Below are 23,148 nucleotides of genomic sequence, written 5' to 3' on the forward strand. Positions count from 1 at the left end.
AGTGGTGAAGTTGTCCCACTTTGGAAGAGAAATAGTAAAGGAAGGGTGAAGAGGTGTTATAAAAAGAGAGGGCGGTGAATTCACTTTGTAACTTTGTCTTTTTGAAGATGAAGTTTGAGGTGCATCCCTTTAGTTTTTCTAAACTTTAAGAGAATATTTTTAAGTTCTATGATTTTTAAGAGAATACCCTAAAATTTCATAAATTTCAATGGGTGAGAATGGTTTGAGCTTGGTTCGAGTTTGAGTTCGATCTTGGTTCGGGTTCAAGTTTGGGTACGAGTTCGAGCTTGGTTCGAGCTTCAAACGTGTTCGAGCTCGAGTTCGAGTTTAAAAAATTGCAATTGGGTTCGAGTCGAGTTTAGTTTTTAACTACTCACGAGTTTTAGAGTCGAGTTCGAGCTTGAGAAATTACTATCGAGTTCAAGTCGAGTATATCAATACTCGAGCTCGACTCACATCATTTACACCCGTGTTCGGATGAATGGTTACCAGGTTTGCGGTTTTTCCATGAACTTGATCCTACATATATACATACACCATTTCTTGTTATCTTTCAATCATGGGTCTTTTGTTTACATGACACGGCTGTTTCAGGTAAAAACAATGGGAAAGGGTATTACGTCTACGAAAAAGGTAGCAAGCCGAAACCTGACCCGCTGGTGCTACCAATTATAGAGGAGTCAAGAAGGCTAGCCAATCTTATGCCGCAAGGAAAGGTAAGAAAAGGAGGAGCCTTTCTGGTTCAGGGCGGATTTCAGCCACCACCCACCTTGCCATTTGGTCTAATTCCTATTTTGTATAACGTACTTTCAGAAACTTTCTATTTGGTAGCTCAGATATGACATCTCAAACATTTAGACACACCCAATTTACATCTAAGAACGCATGAAAATGCAACGTACTTTGATCCCATTCATATTTTATGTTAACATATTTTGGTCTAAATGTGTGAGATATCACATCTGAGGTACCAAAATGAAAGTTTTAAAAGTACTTCAGATCAAAAGACTGAAAATAATGTGTATGCTTGAATTATCTGTGGCAGCCCATATCCATCACCGACCAAGAAATAGTAGAGATGGTACTCTTTCCAGTGGTGAACGAAGCGTGTCGTGTTCTAGAGGAAGGAATTGTTGTTAGAGCAGCTGACCTTGACATTGCATCCGTTCTTGGGATGAGTTTCCCTAAACAACGGTACGCCATTTTTTTGAAGTATATAATATTTACATACGACAAATACTCACACACACTCATCACCAGGGCCCGGTCCTGAGGTTTTTCATACCCCAGGTGGAAAGCCTAAAAACTGCCCGACCTAAAAAATCACACAAAACATAATACTTTCACACTATCTTTGTGAGGTTTAAACCTTTGTTCTCCTTGGAGATTGGGCTCTACTAGTAACCCGGGTATTGCTGGCCAAATGACCCTTTGGTACGTCCATATTAGCCGCTAGCTTTTTCACCCATTATATGACGTCTATCATCGGCATTTCCATATTCGAGGATACGAGATGTATGGACAGCAAATAGAAATTCCAACTATTATAATTAGTTTCTTGCCCATTGTTCTTACGTAAATGTGAAAAAGAACGCTATAGTTTACAAGAATACGCTATAGTTTCACGTTTGGTCTAAAATTGTTCGTTCATTACAAATTATAGTTGTTCTTTTTACATTTCACGTAATCAGCCTTTCTACCCCTTGGGTTAGAGGCAAAGACACCGTACATTCTACTCTTAGATACTACCTCTATATGGGATATGCTGCATAGAGGTGTTCATCTAAACCGCCAAACTGCACCACACCGCAACATGCGGTTGCATTTTATCTGGTTTGTGGTTTTGAATCATCAAACTGTTGTTCAAACCAAACCAAACCGCACGTTTAAATATGTTTAATATATATATACACACACATTGTGATTAACTAATTGAAAATAACTAATAAATTATTGGTTTTTTTTTTTTTTTCCTTAAGTTTTACGTTACAGATTCCTTGTTTGAGTTATTTTCTTTTGTTGTTTGTCACACATCATCGTTGAATTTATTTTGAATTTTACTTTTAGATGTATTTGAATTAAGTATGGAACTCTTTGGTTTGTTCTACACAATTTTTAATCACACATTTTGGACGTATTGGAACTTTTTATTGTATGAAATATGGAAACGTCTTTGTCGAATTTATTTTGATATTGTGATTTTATAATTATTGGATTGAAATGTGTTAGGTACAAACCACATCACTCCGCATGCATTTCGCAGTGCGTTTTTTTGCGGTTTGAGGCATATGTGGTGCGGTTGTGGGAAAATCTTCAAACCACATATAAACCGCAACAACCCGCACCCCGAACACCCGTAAATTACTGCATATTGAGCTCGTTTGGTTTAATTTTTAAAGTGAAATGCTTATTTGCGATTAAGACCAAATATGATGGTTTGGAACTTTAATAGTTGTGTGGTTTTGGGTGTAGTGGTGGCATCATCTTCTGGGCTGATTTGGTTGGGAGTAAACACATATATACAAGTCTCAAGAATTGGTCTGAAAAATATGGCAACTTCTATAAACCATCAAGATTCTTGGAAGAAAGAGCTATGAATGGTGTACCATTGGTAAGAAATCTTAATCCCCCTTCTTCATTCATCAGTTCACGAATGCGTCTTCATATGCATACATCATACCCTTATTGGACCCCACCTCCGGGTAGGATATACTGGGTTTGTTCTGTTTGGTTTATTTGTGACATATGTGGAACCCCATCTGATTACTCTCCAAAAGAGCCCTTTGAGGAAAGAACGAAGGTTCCAACATATATTGAAGTAGAAAGGTCCAAATTTTGCTAATGTGGATGGGCACGGATTCCCAAATAGATTTTGCTTTGATACCATGTGGGATATGTGGAATCCCACATCAAATTACTCTCCAAAAAACCATTTGAGGAGAGAATGGAGGTTCCAACATATATTGAAGTAGAAAAGTCCAAGTCTAGCTGATGTGGGACTCTAACAGTATTCATATTGATCTCTTTTGCAGAATGCACCTGTTTCAACGCCTAAAACTACAAGTTCTAGGGCCCGACTGTAAGTAATATATCAATCAAGTTGGAAGAAGATGAGAGTATATGCATCGATTGAGTAATACGTGAAGCCGATTGTCAAATAAAACTGGTCTTTTTCTCAAGACTTTGGAAGCAATATAAAATTTGCAGTGTTTGTCCTTTGTTTGTCTTTGTATGGTTATATAGATTAAGGTACCAATGGATTACAAGCAGTCAAGGTTTCTTCTCCTTTAGACCGGTCTAGACTGCGACCGGTTAGGTAAAGTCTTTATCAGGGCTTTGGGTGGTTTGACTCGAACCGGCCCGGTTAACCGGTTTACCTATTTATTAGATTGATCTGGTTAACCGGTTTGCCTATCTCTAGAATTAGCAATGAGAGGAATTTCCCATTTTCTCGAGAGGAAAATGTATCAAAATGGAACGAGTTTTGTTCTTATAATATGTAATTGTGAATCAAAATCATCGATTAATGTAAGTCAACTGACAATAAAGCTTGGGTCTTTGGGGTTTCTCCTTAGAGCTCAGCAGTTCGAATCCTGCAAGGTCACTTGGGATCTTCCCTAGAAAACATCCTCAAAGATCACCAATTTAAGTCATAGCGTCCTGACCTGGATTAATACAATTTTTCTTTTTCTTTTTAAAAGAAAAGTTAGAGTGGACTATATATAAGGGGTTGTTTGTTTACCTCTTAGTAGTTCCATTAAGAGGTGAATCTTGTTTGGCAAAAAAAACCTACCTCTTAATGGTTCTAAAACTCTTTGAATGATTTTGTATTCTGGGACTCCTTTAACCATTCAGAGCCTTAATTTCATTGTAAACAATTAACAAACAATTGTATTTCATATTGCATTATATCATGAGTGTCATTTAATCATTCTGTACCAAACCATTCAGCAACTGTCAAATAGCACCTAAATGTCTCAGATTGTTTTTATTTTAAAAATTGTATCATTGTTTTAAGAGTATATTGCGTTTTTTTGTCTCTATAGTTTTTAAAAATTACGATTTTTGTTCCTGTGGTTTAGAAATTGTGGTTTGCGTCTCTATGGTTTGTAGTTAATTGTTATTTTAGTTCTTATGATTTACAATTTGTTGTTGTTTCGGTCATATGGTTTATAATTTTTTACTGTTTGGTCCCTTGTACTTGAGGTAATGTTTGGTACGCAAACATGATGAGACAGGACATGACAAAATTAGACAGGACAAGAGGGTAGGACTAAACAGGACTGGATACGATTAAAACTAGACTGGACAGAACTAGACAAGTTGCTCCAAAAAATTATTTGATGATTTTATATATCACATAATGGTTATAATTAACACAAATAAAGTAAATGGTAGATAGTGATGATGACAGTCGACCATGGTGGAGGTAATGGTAGTGGTGGGCAGAGGTAGTGGTAGTCGATGGTTATGGTGGTGATGGTCAGTGGTGGTCAATGATCGGTGGTCGACGGTCGACGATGGTTGTGTAGGTAGAGGCAGTGGTTTTTGGTGGACGACGGTGGTTGTGAAGGAGGTGAAGATGGTCGGTGGTGGTGGTGGTGGTGGTTGACATTTATGGAGGTAGTTGTAACCGATGTAGTAGAGGTAGTGGTAGTGGCAACAGATGGTGGAGTGATGGTGGAGGTGAGGTAGCCCACAGTGGTAATGATGGTGGTTATGGATGGTGGTGGTCGGTGACCAATGGTGGTTGTGGAGGTGGTAGAGGAGGAGGTGAAGGTGGCTGACAGTGGTAGAGGTGGTGGCAATGGACGATGGTGGTCGGTGGCCGATGGTGGTTGTGGAGGTGGTGATGCACGGTAGTAGTTGGTGATCGATGATGGTTGTGGGGGTGGTGGAGGAGGTTGTAGCGGAAGAGAAGGTGGTCGACGATGGTGGTGGCGGTCATAGCTAGCAATGATGACCATTAAAACAAATATCATATTAAGATTATATATCAAACAAGGTATATTAGTAATATTTTAGTTTTCATCTAATTTTTGTCCCATCTTGTTCCACCTATTTTGGTGAAACAAAAAAAAAAACCTTTTATCTGACGTTGTCCCACCTTGTCCCTATCCTATGTCACGTCAAACATTCAATAATGAGTTCTTGTCTTGTCTTATGTCATGCCAAACGTGATACAAAACATTTTGTCTTGTCTTGTCCCATGTACCAAAAACAACCTAAATACAGGAATTAATCCAGGGAGGAAAATAGCAATAAATTACAGATCATATTGACGAAAATCACAATTTCTAAACCACACGTTCACAGGGACGAAAATCAGAATTATTAACAACTGAAAATCGTAATTTACTCTTGTTTTAATAATAATTTGAAAACCTCAGTAATTTGGGGCTCTGAGGCGTTCACGATTACAAAATAGTTTGTTTAACTTAACCAGTCAAACTATATAACACCAATATTCTGTTTGATTCGTTCAGAAGTTCCATTAAAATGTTTGGGTGTGGTACTGGTAATAAGCATTTTTGAGTGTTTGGATAAACAACTTATACCGGCACCAAACCGGTAATAAGTAGTTTTTGAAGAAGTTAAACTCTTCTGATTTATAATTTCATAAGTGCTTTTGTAGAAAAGCATAAGTTGTTTCAAATAAGCAATCGCAAACACCCTCTAAATTTTTCAAGGATTTCAGCCATACAAACATACAATTTTTTTGAGCTAAACATATCATTACAATAAAAATAAAAAAATTAACAAGTCAACTGATCTTGAGTTTAAGCATATAAACGAGCTTACAGAGCTTGAATTTTAAGTCATAACGAAAACTCAAAAATGTGAAACGCTCATCGAACTCAAACTCAAGCTCGAACATCAAAAATGTCATTCAAGTTTAAGTTGAGTTCGAGCCTGATATTTTCCCGTTCCGGGCCCGAACAAGTTACTACTCCTTGACTCGGCTCGTTAACACTCTTGGATACAACTGATTACTCTTTGTTCAACATGAAGACAACAATATGAAAATTACGGGCATGTTTATCTACGGTGTCGATTACGTCCTATCAGCATCAGCTAGTTTATCTAAATCTGACTGATGGTGTTAACCGAGCACCTACCCATTCAGCATTATCCAGACTGTACTCTTATCCAGTCAGCGCTTAACCAGAGTGTGTGTCGGTAATCAGTAAGAAAGAAGAACACACTAATCAACACTCCAGAACTTGATCAAATACTATGGTAAATGAATAGAGTAATCGGTTAGTTTTCGACAATGGTGAATCGAAGCATAATTGGCCGTTGCATCGAAGAAAAAACTGATCGCCTAATAATACAGAAAATACTTCTCATTGTTACACATCTTTTTCGGGTTTTAGTTTCAAATCTCCATTTTCGGCATGAAACGGGATTTTCAAATGTGTGTAGTTATCGTTATTTTGAGATGGGTTTGTTGTGGGTAGGGCTGCTGACCTTGGGAAACCGTTGACGAAAGGATCCCAACGAGCTTTTGTAGTAGGGTTTTCGACTGCTTCCATTTGACTTTGACCCCCAGAATCACTTCTCGCCAACGAAGAACATTGTGTTTCTGAAATGTAGAGCCAAGTTAGAATGATATTGTTCGGTATTATAAGCTATTAAGCATGCACATCGGAAGATTTTTAATACCCCGACCGTCCAAAAATAAGTTTCCACTTTCCAATTTTACCCTTAATTATGAGACAGAGGTACAGGTAGATAAGATGAAACAAACATAGGAACAACGAGCATTGTACTAGAAACTACTAGGATATGAGAAAAACTACGTCTGTCATACAGTAAAAGCAGGAAAAACTAGGGTTTGCTTGTTAGCAGTTTAATGAGCTTAATGGGACCCACAGCTTATTCGGTCAGCTATACATGATTGTTTGGTAGTGGATTAATGATATAGAAAGTGGCATATTCAATAAGCTTCTATGGGAGAGCGTTATGCAGAAAGACAAGTTTCTTCCAAACCTGCTTTTCCAATTAAAAAAAATGTTTATTCTATCTATGAAGAACCTATCCAATCTATACAGACATCCCATTAAAAAACATGTTCACTCCATCTATGAAAAAACACCCAATCTATACAGACAGATTAATCCACACAGGCAGATTAATCCAAGCAGACAACTTTATCCGAACAGAAGTTAATAGAAACCCAAGCAGGGGTTGTTTGGTTGGTTTTCCATCAAGTCCTGTATGGATAAAGTTATTTGTGTGGATTAATTTATTTGTATGGACTAAGAAGGTTTTTGTTTGGGAGGGTTTTTTCTTAAGATGAAAGGTGCGTGTTTTTTAATTGGGAGGGACAAGTTTGGGAAAAACTTGGGCTTCCTGCATAAAGTTCCCCCTAAAAGCTTACTTAATAAGCCACTTTCTATATCATTAAGCCACTAACAAACAGTCATGTATAGCTAACCAAATAAGCTGTAAGTCTCATTAAGCTCATTAGCTAACTTAATAAGCTGCAAGTCCCAATAAGCTCATTAAGCTGCTAACAAACATTCCCGACATACTATATAAACATGAAAGACAAAGGAGTAAAGGGTCCCACAAGTATATGCGAAAACAAAAACTATGGATGATATTCATACGAGAACCACAACTGATCTCAATTTGTTATTTCATGTTCACATGTTTTTTCTACACGACTACATCTAACTCTAAGATTCTAGGTATTGTTTCACAATGTAAAACAATACATGATTCACGGGTTCTCAACCTTTTCAAGAACCTCATTCGATTATGCCACCAAAAACTTCTACGGTTAACAAAAACGGAATTAGAACTTAAAAAGAGGTCGAAACTTGCCTTTTAATTCTCCTAAAGTGATGAGTTTGTTAAGACAATCTCGAAACGCTGTCAGCACCATCTTCTCTTGTTCAGCATAACTTTCTGTAATTACTTGGCCATTCGGCAAATGACCATATGTAGCCGAACCATGATTATTCACTAATAGATTAGAACCGGAATTGATAAAAACCGTATCTTGTTCATCACACATCAGGGCTAAAGTTCCTGGAGACATTGGCCTCCCTCTCGAACCATCTGAACCTGACTCATCTAGGCCGGGGTTTTCGGCCTGAATCCCGCTTAAAGATTCATCAGCCACAGCTTTCTGGGCATTGGGTTCCTTTGGGCTCTGTAGCCGATCAATGGATGATGATGTGAGAGTGCTTTCTCCGTTGTTTGTCATCTTTTCTTTCACATTTCTCTCATCTGAAAGAGTAAACATATATATATATATATATCAAGAATTTCATGGCATTTCCCAGTCTAAAATTTGAACAGATATAACTGCAATTAGTAGAATGTGGTGATTTCATTGTTTCTTGAAAGCTTGTAAGTTGAGCTTTAAACTAATCTCTTCGGTTATTTTAGCAAAATAGAAGCACGTAACTAATACAAACCAATCCATTGAGATATTTATGGGAATGTGAGGGTTCATTTATTATGATCTGGATATTTAAGGAAGAGGATCAAAGTTCGTTTATAATCATCAACATTCTAGAATAGAAAACAATTGAAATATTTATGAAACCAGATATTCGTTAGACTAGATGGACAGTTGAGATTAGTTTGTATGGTTCATACTAATTAGGTGGTTTGCAAAAGAAGGGGACTCTCTCTCCCTCTCTCTCTCTCTCTATATATATAAAGTCAATGAAAGACTGAGGAACACCTGGGTAACCGTTAATTTGGACAGTGTGCACATGTGCATATAAGTAATCTGTAAGCAATTTGTCCGGTATACACATGTGCATAACATGCATGTGTGCATAAAAACCAAGAAACAGCTTCAATTACTTGTATGCACATGTGCATACCATCCAGATCAGTTTTACATTTTTTTGTGGTGTTTTCCCCTAAACCTCCTTATATATATATATATATATATAGGGTTGGGTTCACGTGAGACCAGCCTGTTTTCGTGAGACCCGTGAGACCACATTTTTACACGTAAACTTCACAGCAAAAACACTGTGAAGGTTTAAAAAAAGTCGAACCTTCACAGCAAAAACACTGTGAAGGTTAAAAAAAGTCGAACCTTCACAACAAAAACACTGTGAAGGTTTAAAAAAAGTCGAACCTTCACAGCAAAAACACCGTGAAGGTTTAAAAAAAGTCGAACCTTCACAGCAAAAACACCGTGAAGGTTTAAAAAAAGTCGAACCTTCACAGCAAAAACACCGTGAAGGTTAAAAAAAGTCACCTTCACAGCATTTTGCTGTGAAGTTTCATGTGTAAAAAGTTGGTCTCACGAAAACACGCTGGTCTCACATGATCCCAAGTCTATATATATATATATATATATATATATATATATATATATATATATATGCAGTATCTATGGCTAACACGGTAATTAAAGAAAAAGAAAATGGTAATAATTTTAAAATACTAATAAGCCTAACAAAGATCATGTGAAAAGAGCTCATATAGTAACAATAGAAGCGATGGCCGTCTCATTAAATTAACTATTATAACATGTTTATATATACCTGAAAGCACCCGGGCTGCTTCGCTCGTATACGCCACCAAAACAGCACAAAGCTCCTTCATATCATCTGGACGAATAAGATCCGCTAAAAGAGACCTTTAACCAAGATAGACTAGTTAGTTTACAAAAAAACGAACAATATATAGCAACTTTTTTTATAACCGTGGGTGTCCAAGTCAGCTTACGCCCACCTCGACCAATCCCATGGCCCCTGAAGATAACAGTCAGGAAAATCCCCAGTGGTCCTCCTCGAACTGGTGATCTATGGAGAGGATCCCCAAGGCCTGACCTTTGTTATATATATAGGGTCAAGTAAAGGGAAAACCGCAAAAAATATTGAAAAACTAAGGAACACTTGGTAGCCATTCATATGCACATGTCCATACAAGTAATTTATAAGCAATTTGTCCGGTATGCACACATGCATAAAAACCAAGAAACAGTTTCAATTACTTGTATGCACATGTGCTTACCGTCTAGATGAACAGTTTACCAGAGTGTTCCTCGTTTTTTCATTTTTTGGGGGGTTTTCCCTTGAACATCCCTGCATATATATGTGTGTGTGTGTAGCAATTTTGAGCGAGTGTATACCGGTACATAAATTTGGATGGACCCACGGACGCATTGTTAGCAACACGAGCACCAGGAACAGAAGGCCATGAAGAGGAAGGAGCAGAAACTTTGACATGATTTGTCTGGTTGCATAACAATAGAAAGTTCAAAACGTAGTGACCAATGTGAAGCCAAAGTCAACTATTTGACCAGCCTATAAATGCTAAAAGAAGAAGTGGCAGGTTCAAATGAGAACCGTAAATATTTTGAGAACCTGGTAATCCACTTTCATGAATTATTCATTATGAATAACCCTAAAATGTTCATGAATCATGCATTTTCATTATTCATGATGAATATTAGGAATATCTATCACGATATCCATCATGAATAGTTGGTTCCCGGGTTCTCAAAAATATGTACGGTTCATGAAATATTCATTTTGAATAACACTAAAATATTCATGAATATCATGCATTTTCATTATTCATGATATGCATCATGAATATCTATCACGATATTCAACATGAATAGTTGGTTCCCAAGTTCTCAAATCTCATTTGAACCTGCCCCAAAAGAAGAATCGATGAACGGATTATATCTATTACCTGTTGAAACTGCGCAATCCTGTGAAAAGACGTATCTTTTGCAGCGGGCCCACCAAAAAAAAGTTCTTGGACCTTTCTTTTCCTGGATACAGGTGGTGAACCATAACCAGAGGATCCAATAGCACCGGTGATGGCAGCATTTGCCGCCTGTTGAAGATACGCTATGTTATTGGCAGAATCTCCATGGAAAAGTGCCTGCCGTTCTTCGCTTCCCTCAAAATTCTTGCAATCCATGCATTTACAATTTTCCGAGCACAAAATGTTGGCTTGAAAACACTCACAGTATTTCTTCAGGCATCCCGACTTTTTGCAATGGCATCCTTTGTTATGCTTTCCCAGCACTACAACTTCCCCGGCCTCTTCCTGCATTAATTTGTGAATGATCCACTCAAGAGACAAGCAAAAAATATAAACTCGACCGATCAATTAGGATCTTATTTTCGTTGTTGTTAAACCATATACTGGCGGAATTTTAAATTTTTATAGTCGTTTTTTAACTCATTACTACTAGAAGAATACAAATGTTTCATCGTTTATGATGTCAAACCAAACCAAACCAAACAAAATGTAGGCACACCTGACCTTTACCCCCAAAGAGTAGAGTGGTTGTCCATGAAGACCACAACTTATGCAAAGTGTGAGAAAACATACAAACAGATGTGGAACATGTTGGTTTCTTATGTCTTCATTAAGTTTAATAGAAGCCATATAATATTATACTTTCAAAGAAAAGGAATAAAACCAAGTAAAGATTCCTCAGAAAATTTCTTGATAATTATTTTATATATTTATGAGTAAAAATATAATTTATATTATGAGGGGTAAAAATAGATAATTATGAACATTCGGTCATTTATCAGTTTTGAAAACAAACAGTCTCGTTGATTCTGCTTTCAGATTTGAGCACCACCTCTTATCAATCAAAAGTGAAAAAAGACTTCAACACCTCTTAAAAAAAACGAACACCACCTTATTGTTAAATCGTTATGAAGATGACTCACCCTATTATCACGGTTTCCATGAGGACTGCTGGCAATTTTAGGCCTAAATGCATTCGGATTACGTTCCAAAGTACTTTCGACTGCATCTCTTCTAGCAGGCTCGTTTTCAATGTTGTTATGACAATTGACACAGTTGCAACCATCGCAATATATTCCCGAAGCGAAACATTCACAATATCTGATCACCAAAATGAAATGAGTTTCCCATCGTTAAAATCATCCAACTAATAATATGTAGCACAAAGGGCATGTCTGTTAGCAGCTTAGGGGCTGTTTGTTAGCAGATTAATGGGACTCACAGCTTATTCGATCAGCTATACATGACTGTTTGATAGTGGCTTAATGATATAAAAGTGGCTTATTCAGTAAGCTTTTAGGGGTGAGCTTTATGCAGAAAGCCAACTTTTTTCCTAACCTGCCTCTTCCAATTAAAATAACACACTCCCTTCTATGAAAAAACCATCCAAACAAAAACCTTCTCAATCTATACAGACACATTAATTCACACAGACAGTTTTATCCATAAAGGACTTTAGAGGCTATTTGGTTGGTTTTCCGTTAAGTCTTGTACGAATAAAATTGTATGTGTCGATTAATCTGTCTGTATAGATTGAAAAGATTTTTGTTTGGGAGGGTTTTTCATGGATGGAAGGAGTGTGTTCTTAAATTGGGGGCAGGTTTGGCTTTCTGCATGAAGCTCCCCCTAGAAGCTTATATAAACCACTTTCTATATCATTAAGCCACTACCAAACAGTCATGTATAGCTGACCGAATAAGTTGTGAGTCCCATTAAGCTCACTAAGCTGCTAACAAACAGACCCTAAGGGTAGTTCGGGAAAAAATCGTTTTTTTAATTGGGAGGGACATGTTCGGAAAAAACTTGGCTTTCTGCATAAAGCTTCCCACTAGAAGCTTACTGAATAAGCTACTTTCTATATCATTAAGCCACTACCAAACACTCATGTACAGCCGACAGAATAAGTTGTGAGTCCTGTTAAGCTCATTAAGGAGATGTTTGGTTGGTTGAATAAGCTGTGAGTCCTGTTAAGCTTACTGTATAAGCCACTACCCTTGTCTGGTTTAGAAAATTTCAAGAGCCGAAGGGAGTTCAACTATTAGAACTCGTTTTTTAATTGGGAGGGGCAGGTTTGGCTTTCTGCATAAAGCTCCCCCTATAAGCTTACAGTATAAACCACTTTTTATATCATTAAGATTTAAGCCACTACCAAACAGTCATTTATAGCTGACTGAATAAGTTGTGAGTCCCATTAAGCTTACTAAGCTGCTAACAAACAGACCCTAAGGGTAGTGGCTTATACAGTAAGCTTAACAGGACTCGCAGCTTATTCAACCAACCAAACATCCCCTTAATGAGCTTAACAGGACTCACAACTTATTCAGTCGGCTATACATGAGTGTTTGGTAGTAGCTTAATAATATAGAAATGAGCTTATTCAGTAAGCTTCTAGTGGGAAGCTTTATGCAAAAAGCCAAGTTTTTTTCCATACTTGTCCCTCCCAATTAAAAACCGAGTTCCTTCTATCTACGAAAAACCCTCCAAAACGAAAACCTTCCCAATCTATACAGATAGATTAATCCGCACAGACAACTTTATTCATATAGAACTTAATGTAACCAACCAAGCAACCTCAATGTCTGGTTTAGAAAATTTCAAGAGCTGAAGGGAGTTCAAACTGTTAATGCAAATATGCAATATTCATAGTGAATCATCATATTATTCATTTGTTCTCCAAAATAATCTCCCCTAATGAGTCTAGCAATTATCAAATGCTTAAATAGAAAATGAATCCAAATCTGTATTGAAAGCATGTAGGTAAATGATACATGGAAGTGTCATTTGGTTATTTAAAATGTGTACTAATTACATATTCCTAAAATTGTGTCATTTTTAATGTGTACATTTATTTTGGAATGAGTATAAAATAAGACAAATATTAACTATAAAAAGTACAATTTAATTAAAAATGACATCAAAGTGGTTTTTTGCAACACCCAAGTGGTTTCTCCTTCTTTTTTCATTGTTGTTACCAAAAAAGAATAAAAAAGATCCGACCTTGCAACCTGTAATGCCACATGCAATGACACTACCAATAGGTTGCGGCCATTTTGTTGAACTTAGGTGAGCACACATCAATTAAAGTGGGATCACCTTTAAGACCTCTAAAAAAAATCCATTGTGTCATAGAGCGGGAACACGGGCACCCCCTAGGCTATTACTGAATCCACCCTTGGATATATGAATTCGAAAATTTTCTAAAGATTTGAGGACAAGAAGGTTTATTTATAGACATGCATGTAATACACGTGTTTGTATCCTATATATACTTAAAAAGGAAGATCTTTAAAAGAAAGACGTTATCTCATAATTCATACGTTACATACATAAAAGTAAATACATAATGATGGTTGACCAATTTGTTTCAAAGTTGACTAAGGGTATGTTTGTTATTTGTTAGCAGCTTAATGAGCTTAATGGGACTCACAGCTTATTCAGTCAGCTATACATGACTATTCGTAACCAAGTTTTTTCCAAACGTGACCTTCCTTGCTCATTCGATCTATGAAAAACCCTCTCAAAGAAAACCTTTCCAATCTATACAAACAGATTAATCCACACAGACATATTTATCCATACAGGACTTAATGAAAAACCAACCAAACAACCCCTAAGAAAACAATTCAGTATGCGATTGCTAATTTTTGTGCATGAAGGCTTGCGTCTACGTCTAAATGTCAGATTTCTGAGCAAAATTTATTACGAGAATGGATAGATGAATATACTCTCTCCATCCCAAATAAATGCCCACAATAAAAAGGCACACGGTTTTAGAAAATGTAAAGATTACACTTTTAATTAACAAATGACAATTTTACCCTTAATAATGGAGGTAATGAATTTCTCCACCTCATAATTAAGGGCAGAATTGAAAAGTGGACACTAGGACATATTTTTTACTTTGTGTACATATTAATGAAATTAGCATTTTCATATTTAATTAATAATTCAGTAAATGCCATTCGATAAGTGGCCGTTCAAGACTAAAAAACAACCTTTATTTCAAGAAAAATAACTGCAGCCAAAACTCCAATTCACATGTCGATTCTTGAATAAAGATTTTACTAACAACAAAACTATGAAACAATTTTGTACAAAAGAAACTGAAGAGAAAAATAGCACTTACAATTTCAAGCATCGTGAGTGTTTACAATTGCACTGCTTTTGCTTCTTCGGGGTACCATCTTTTACTTCGGCATTCGGTCTTGGTCGGGACTTCGGGGATTCTGGTTTCCTGGAACGACAAAAATATAGTGTTTTCCATTTATAAATGAAGTTTAGGATTTCATGAAGCGGGAAATACTGCATGTCATAATATATATATATATGTTCAGGGGAAAACCGCAAAAATTGAAAATTGAGAAACACCCTCGTAACCGTCCATCTAGACGGTATGCACATGTGCATACAAGTAATTTCTAAGCAATTTGTATGGTATGCACATGTGCGTAACATGCACACGTGCATAAAAACCAAAAAACAGCTTCAATTACTTTTATGCACATGTGCATACCATCCAGATGAACTGCTACCAGGGTGTTCCTCAGTTTTTCATTTTTTGGGGTTTTCCCCTAAACCTATCTCTATGTGTGTGTGTGTGTGTATTGAATATATGGATGCATCATATATATGTTCTTGATGCATATTTATAGTGTCAAGTGCTTGAACAAAAAAAATGCATCATCAAATGCATAAAATATGTAGGAGACTCGTTGTTCACGATTAAATCATACGGGTTCGAATCATGCAAAAAAGATAATAAAGCGTTCAAAGACAGAAAGGGAATTAGACAGAACAAGAAAGAAAATTTGGTTGCCATTTTTTTCTTGTTAAAACAATCGAACAAATAGTAATAATTTATGTTGGTCTTTAATCAACAAATTACCATCAAACTATCTATAGTTACTCTTTCTGTTGTTTTTGGCATTTGGCGGGATTTGGAGTTGAATTCCATTCCAACCCCGCGTTTATAGTTTGTTTTTATAAATCATCTATAACGAACGGAATTCAATTTCATTCCAAATCCTACAAACCAAACACACCAAAGATTGCAAATCTTTCCAATTCCAAAGCCTTCTATGAAATCCAAATCCCTCAAAATCATTCCATGAAACCAAACGAACCTTAAAAGGTAAATCATTCTTAGCAATTTAGCATGACCTATTTAATGAGGCGGCAATAAACAAATACAAGTTCCTAACTCGCACACATAATATAGCTACCATCGTCTATTACAAATCCCCTTAACAATACAAATAGCACAAGCCACCTTCACGTCAAGATACCTAGCTATCATGGAAAACACATCTTCCCCATGGTCACCATCCGAAGTGTTAGGATCGTTAAAGATTCAGTGATTTGCCTGCATCTAAAATAATTGGCTATATTCTTAATATACTTCATAATTCCAATAGTACATGAAAAAACAATATAGTTTGGTTCCTTTATAACAAGAAACCAAACAAAAAGGGATGTGACAGCCGCTGTGGCGCCGTGGCTCAAGGCTCATGTCAGACCCCGCGTTGCCTATGGCACGCCATACACCAGTTCGTGGTTTTTGTAACGTGATATTTGTTTTTTTACCCTTTCAGTGTCTTGCTTTTTAGTTTTAAGTATATAACTTAACTTAAATTGTTTAATATCATTGACTCTTTGAGTAATAGTAGAAACATACATGTGTCTATATAATTATATATATGATATACAGTTTTGCCTCCATAAGTCACGCCTTGACAAACGCAGTAGCCTTGTCGTGGCTCCTAAAGCTTGAGGCTTGACTTCGCCAAAAGAGCTACATTATATACTTTCAGTTTCGATCTTTGTGCTTTTCAAAGGAAAGATCAATACGGGTTTTCTTGCGAACTTTATTGAGACCATTTGTTAAAAGGCAAGATGGGCAAGTAAAATTGCCTCAAAAAGTTTAGAAATCCATGGCACTTTGATACAGTCAAATTTCTCAACCTAAATTGTAAAGAAAATAACAATATAGGGCAATTAAAGAACCTTCAATATCTAAATTCAAAGTATTTTATACTTGAAATCTAACTGAGATTATGAAGTTCTAAAAAATGTTGGAATTTTGAAGGTTTTTCAAATTGCAAATATGTTTGATTACGACTAACGAGGGAGGTTCAGGGGAAAACCCAAAAAAAATGAAAAATTGTGGAACACCGTCGTAAACATTGGTCTAGAAGATATGAACATGTACATACAAGTAATTGAAGTTGTTTTTTGTGTGCATGTTGTACACATGTGCATACCAGAAAAATTATTGCTTACATATTACTTGTATACACGTGTGCATACCATCCGGCTGAACGGTTGTTCCTTAGTTTTTCATTATTTTGAGGGTTTTGACCAACCTGAACGCCCCTATGACTAATAATCAAAAACCCCATTAATGTTCGAACATATTTATGAAATCAAACACCCATTTGATTGAAATTTAAATTAACAATTCGAAGAATACTCACACAGGTCTTAAATTTTGTTGATGAACAATTGCACCATGAGAATGCTGCATCGCCGGAATTAATGGTGGTGGTGGTGGTTGTTGTTGCGGCGGCGACTGTATTGGCGATGGCGGGGCCGGCGGCGGGGGCTGATGAATCTGCACCACAACTGGCCGCTGAGGGTGTTCCGGTAAAACCACCGGAGTCACTGCCGCCGGCTGACTACCGCCACCAACGATGTTAAAATCCAGCTGCCGTGCGAGCTTTTTTGCCGCCGGGAAATCCGTCGTCGCCTCCGCCACCTCCGATTGATTCGTTTTCGGAGGGAAATTCAAATCCCCCCCGCCTTCACTTTTCTCCATTATTATCTCGCCAAATTCCAATCCTTTTCATCAAGAAACTTTACAAAATCATAAGAACACAAAAAAACACTAAATTCCCCAAATTCAAACACAATTCAACAACCATTTGAATCAAAAACAAGAACCCAATACACAATCAATTTAAAACAATCAAAACTTGTAATCACTCCCACATAAACAGCTCAGATTCACAACCTCAAATTCATCAAAACACTTAACCCCAGATCAAAACCTCACCCATCAAACAATCTCCGAAGCCCAATAATCTCTATGAACAAAAACCCGGTTTAGATTCGACAAGATTTGAGATGATAAATTTTGGAAAAGGGGAAAAATAGAGGAGCGAAAATTGTAGACTAGTTTTTCTTTGCTCCCTCTCTTGAGCTTTTGAAATTCAATTTTTATAAATAATTAACGGTGGATTAAGCGTTGGTATTTTGATCGGATGGTTGAGATTGAAAGTTGGATCCGACGGTTATAATTCATAACAGGGTCCATGGATGATTCTTGACCGTTTGATTCATAAGATGCCATAGAAATATCTCTATTACTTCTTGGACTTGACCCATAGATGTAACTAAATAATAACGTATTTTTATTTATTTTTTATTTAATTATATTATATTTTATTATTAATTATTAGTGAAATGAATTTAATTTGGTATGAAAGTGATATTTTATAGATTTTTCAGTTAGAATTACCCAAAATAATCGATTTTTAAAATACCGTATTTTTGGTAATAATCGATTTAAATTCAAATTAAATATTTTATTTTTTATCGGAATTACCAAGTTTAAAATAATATATTTTAATAAAATACCGTGTTATTATTTAAATTTTTATTGTTTTTAAAAATATAATTATGTTGTCTCGACTGTATTATTTGCTTTCGATCAGCTCAGTACCACCTGTTTTGATCTGCATAACAGAATATTGTTATAGTTGTAATTCAGTTCGACCCATCTTATACCCTACTTTACAAGGTTCCGATGTTTACCGAATCATAATGGATACTCAATCAAAGTTTAAAACACGGTTGTGCGTCACTCGGCAACTGAATTTGAGATGCTTCAGCAATTTGAAGCAACTGAAGTTGAGATTCAGTTACAATCTGTAATACTGGAATGAATAAACATGGACTAACACTGCGTCAAACTTGGGGCATTTATAGCATTTCCAACAGATTCTTTAAAATTGAAATTTTGGTGATTTTTGCTCCAACAAATTCCCCAAAATGTTCTTCAAATGGAGAAAGATGATGAAATTCTCCAAATTTGGAGATTTCTCCAAAAAATTACTTACGAGTGAAAAATGTTTTTTTATTGATTCTAGGTATGGGTGTGCAGAAAACCGACTGATCCAATTAGAACCGACCGACCATAATTGGATATCCAATTGTAATTGAAATCCGATCGAATTGAAAATTTTCAACATCCAATTTGGATCGGTCGGTTCTCGATTGACAGTCCAAAACTGAGCCGAACCGATCAACATCCAATTAATCATTTGATAATCATCCAGTTGTTCATCCAACCATTATCCAATTAATTTATTTTCAAATTGCTTAAATTGGAATTTGTTTTATATGAGACTTTGAATTTTTAATTTTATTTGTGTTGGTTTTGACACGTATTAAAAGTGATTAATCAATTTGTATCATTTTTGGAGAATTCGATTAAATTGACACTCTGAATATATCCAATCCCAGAGGATCATCCATTGGATATCCAATTGATGGAACCGAGTCGAATCCAATCATCAGTTGTATTAGATTGGATCGGTTCAATCCCAGAGGATCAGCCAATGGATGGAATCGAATCCAATCATCAGTTGTATTGGATTTGATCGGTTATCCAATGTTAATTGGATCGGATCGGTTGGCAAAATCCAACATTCCATATATTGTTGGATCGGATCGGTTCCTCTTACATCCAATGGATGTCAACCGATGAACAGCCCTAAATTTCTACCAATGAGATTGTTTGAATTTAAATATTTGGAATATAAAAATAAATTTTAATGAGATGTATTAAATATTTTAATAATATAATCAATTCAGTATTTTTCAAAATAGATAACCTGTTAGAGGCGAAGGTGGTTTTTTTCCATTTGAGATGTTGACTTTTTACTTACCCATTTTGGAGAATTTGTTGGAAATGCTCTTGGAACATAAAATTTCTAATTTAAGTTAAATACTGTTACTTATATGTACGTTAAGTGGGTTTACGGTTTTCAAATGAAATGGCTGATAAACACATTTAACCTGAAACCATGATATATTGCAAGGCAAACATGTAATGAAACATTAAAAACTGAACTGATATAAGCATAATTCAATATATATACATATAATTTATGATATAAACTGTAAGAATTATCATGCATACAGACAAGTTGAATTACTACATGGAAATAATTGCATACATATAAGATCTCACTGCTAGACCGACAAATTGACATACTGGGGATAATGTGTCACGTATTAACAAGCCGACTATAGACAATAGTAACCATATTGTAAAGTGGTAATATATGATTCAACTGAGAATAAAAGGTACCATTGCAATATATGAACCAAATTTGTGCAGCTTTACAGTGTCCCGTCTGATACTACTGGTGTTCTGATACATGACCCCTCATATCTAAGAAAACAGTTTATTGCATAACATTTAACATACTGAAACATCTGGCATGTTTGAAGGTTTTAGAAACTCACAGTACATACGTAACTTATCTGAAAGACGTTAAATCATATTCACATGTAAATGGTTGTTTGTTTACCTCTTAATAGTTCCACTAAGATGCATAACTGAATCGTTAAGAGGTGAATATTGTTTGACAAAAAAAAAAATACGTCTCTTAACAGTTTTAAAACCCTCTGAATGATTTTGTATATGGGTCTCCCTTAATCATTCAACGTCATAATTTCATTGTAAACAATTATATTTCACTTTGTATTACATCATAAGAGCATATTAATCATTATGACCACTTAATCATTCTGTACCAAATCATTCAGCAACTGCCAGACAGCCTCTAAGTTTCTTACTTTCAAGTCTTATCAAAAAATTATCAAACACTTATCCGGGTAAACGTTTACCAAGTCATATTACCTTACTGAATGAGTACAACAAAGACCAAGAATCTTATCTGGTAAAAACAAGGCAATGACCAAAAGTCTTACCTGGTAAGTGAGGTCGAATACTCTTTATCCGATAAGTGAGGTCAACAACTCTTACCATGATTAACACTTACCGAATAAATTATTGCATAAGATGTTATTTTTGTTGACTAAAATCTTACCTAATAAATAAATAATAGTATTATATTTTACCAGTAAACGTTTATCAAATAAATATTTAATAAACGTACCCTAAATTCAGCAAACCTACAATTAAGAATTTCAATGAAATGCTTTATTAGTAACATGAGATAAAATGGAGATATTTTTTACTAAGAGACAAGGTGAAATGTAGTCAACGGTCGAGATGAGAAGACCACAATAAATAGGGTGGGGGTGAGAAGTTGTTAAACATAAATGCAGCAGCCTTCTAGAAGTCTTTTCGCCTAATAAATTCCGTATCATTGGATCGTATTTATTTGTGTTATGTAAGTTGGGTTAATCTTAAAGTTATCATCTGTTTTACAGATAGTCTTAAATTATCGTATTTGAATTTTTGTGACTACAAGAGAATTTTTATTTCTTCTTGGATTTGAACATGAGACTTCCAGATACTTTTGTCTTTTGGAGGCAAACTCAAACCAATCAGACACCACGCTTATGGTTGACTCTACTTTATAGTTATGGTTTATTGTCAGAATCAGATTAAATCATGTATTAAAAAGGTAAAAAAAAAAACATAAGGTTTTTTAAAATGAGTGAGCTAAAAACATCTTCAATGGATTCTTCAAAAATGAATAATTAAAAGTTAAATTTTTTAATTTTTTTAATATTTACAACTGTTTCACCATTTTTTAGATCATATTATTAATTATATTATTAAAATATTTATTATACTTAATAAAATATCGTTTCTCTACCATTAACATTTAATTTCAAGATTTTTTTTTGGTAGAAAAAATAAAAAATAAGTAATCATTTTTAGAGAGTTCTCTAAATTTAGAGAATTTCAACACATTTTTCTTGTTTTCTCTGTTTTGGAAAATGATTTGGGAAATTTGTTAGAGCAAAGAACTTCGTTTTAGATAATCTGTTGGAGATGTTTAAATGCACCATAACCTACACATTTTCTCATCATACACATCAATATCATGACCTACTTTATATATACATATAGAGAGAGAGAGAGACTTGAGATCATGTGAGACAAAAAGTTTTTTGTGAGATCCGTAAGACCAATTATCAACCCTTTGATTAGATCTATAATCTGAACATTCATAATCACAAAATTGCCATGAGACTTCTCAATAATCACAAAATTGCCACCGTGCAACTTTAGACCATTAGATTTGGATCCTTGATCATTTTTAAAATTTAATTTAACCCGATCTAATGAATTACGCTTGATATATGAATTAATCTGATACATATAGGTGCGTTTTATTAGTGCCGATCTTCAATTAAAATTGATCAAAACGTGGAGATTCCTTCTTACCTTTTTCACTATAACCCAACCCTCTTTAATAAATAAGTCGAAATAAATGCATTTAAATAATTTTTTTATTGGGTCTAAGCAATGAACTTGGGGGTGATTTTGCCAGTTTGTTATAATACAGGGGTGTTATTGTTATTTATACAACATTTAAGGTATTTGTTGTAAATGAGCCCATATTTGTTTCCCGCTGGGTAAATTATGTTTTTCATCCCTTTCTTTCGATTGCAATTTATTATAATTTTTTTAATTAACTTGGATATCCAATCCGTTATGGAGCCGACTAATCCTAATACGACCACCTGCTTTGCAGATAGTCTGAAGTCACCGCATTTGAACCTACGTGGCCACAAGGGGATTTTATTCCTCCTTAGATTTGAACTTGAGACCTCCTGATACTTTTGACCTTTGAAGCCAAGTTAAAACCAATCAGACACCACTCCTGATACATTTGAAGACTGTTTGTTTTTGTAAGCTGATTACTATATGAATTTGTTTAAATTGTCTATTTTACCGATTAGAAAATTGTAACGTTGAATTTACAGATAAATTTATACAATTTTATATATTTATTCGTCGTCATTGCGAAATTTATATTTAAATTATATAATTAACATTCATTTAAACGAAAATATGCCATTAACGATATTTAACACATTTAAATTATATTAAAATACACCAATTAAGAGATTTGATGATCGATTTGGTAATGATCAATTGAGACAACTGATCGATTAAGGTTAATTAATTGAGAAACGTCGTTGTTAAAGGCTTCAAGAACAATAAGAGGCAAATAAGAGATTGGTTTACCTCTTACCAGATAAGATGACAATAAGTTACAAGCGCCATTTGAAGAATTGGAAAAAAACAAACAGTCTGAATGACCCTATCTCTTAACAGATCAGATATAAGAGGCTAACAAGAGTTTTTTTTTCCTTTCAAAAAACAAACAAGGCCTT

General features: G+C 35.3%; 2 protein-coding genes across 3 annotated transcripts in view; one reads left to right on the forward strand and one right to left on the reverse strand.

Annotated features, from left to right (window-relative positions):
• Window positions 1-3,566, forward strand: part of LOC112500142 (peroxisomal fatty acid beta-oxidation multifunctional protein AIM1-like) — a 13,042-nt gene extending 9,476 nt beyond the window's left edge. For both annotated transcript variants that reach the window (XM_025103468.1, XM_025103467.1), the window contains exons 15-18: window positions 595-716; window positions 1,046-1,194; window positions 2,473-2,611; window positions 3,033-3,566. In XM_025103468.1, coding sequence (XP_024959236.1) covers window positions 595-716; window positions 1,046-1,194; window positions 2,473-2,611; window positions 3,033-3,083 — 461 coding nt within the window. In that variant the 3' untranslated portion in view covers window positions 3,084-3,566. The remainder of the gene's footprint in view (window positions 1-594; window positions 717-1,045; window positions 1,195-2,472; window positions 2,612-3,032) is intronic.
• Window positions 3,567-6,214: 2,648 nt separating this feature from the next.
• Window positions 6,215-17,575, reverse strand: LOC112500946 (protein tesmin/TSO1-like CXC 6). Its single transcript, XM_025104569.1, has 8 exons — window positions 17,235-17,575; window positions 14,888-14,995; window positions 11,685-11,862; window positions 10,684-11,046; window positions 10,115-10,218; window positions 9,525-9,619; window positions 7,834-8,241; window positions 6,215-6,586 (listed from the first exon to the last, which is right to left on the reverse strand). Exons 1-8 carry the CDS (start codon window positions 17,573-17,575, stop codon window positions 6,354-6,356), a joined length of 1,830 nt encoding a protein of 609 aa, XP_024960337.1. The 3' UTR covers window positions 6,215-6,353.
• Between the last annotated feature and the right edge of the window lie 5,573 nt (window positions 17,576-23,148).

The sequence above is a fragment of the Cynara cardunculus genome (assembly GCF_001531365.2).
Source record: "Cynara cardunculus var. scolymus isolate 2C chromosome LG 17, CcrdV1, whole genome shotgun sequence".
Classification (NCBI taxonomy): Eukaryota; Viridiplantae; Streptophyta; class Magnoliopsida; order Asterales; family Asteraceae; genus Cynara; species Cynara cardunculus.

Bases quoted from the DNA above. Each gene is read 5' to 3' on its own strand.
- LOC112500946 (XM_025104569.1), bottom strand. From the start codon at position 17,575: ATGGAGAAAAGTGAAGGCGGGGGGGATTTGAATTTCCCTCCGAAAACG. The intron at 14,996-17,234 runs GTGAGTATTCTT...TTGTCGTTCCAG, and splicing joins CAACAAAATTTAAGACCTGT to GAAACCAGAATCCCCGAAGT. The intron at 9,620-10,114 runs GTATACACTCGC...TCTTGGTTAAAG, and splicing joins CCATCCAAATTTATGTACCG to GTCTCTTTTAGCGGATCTTA.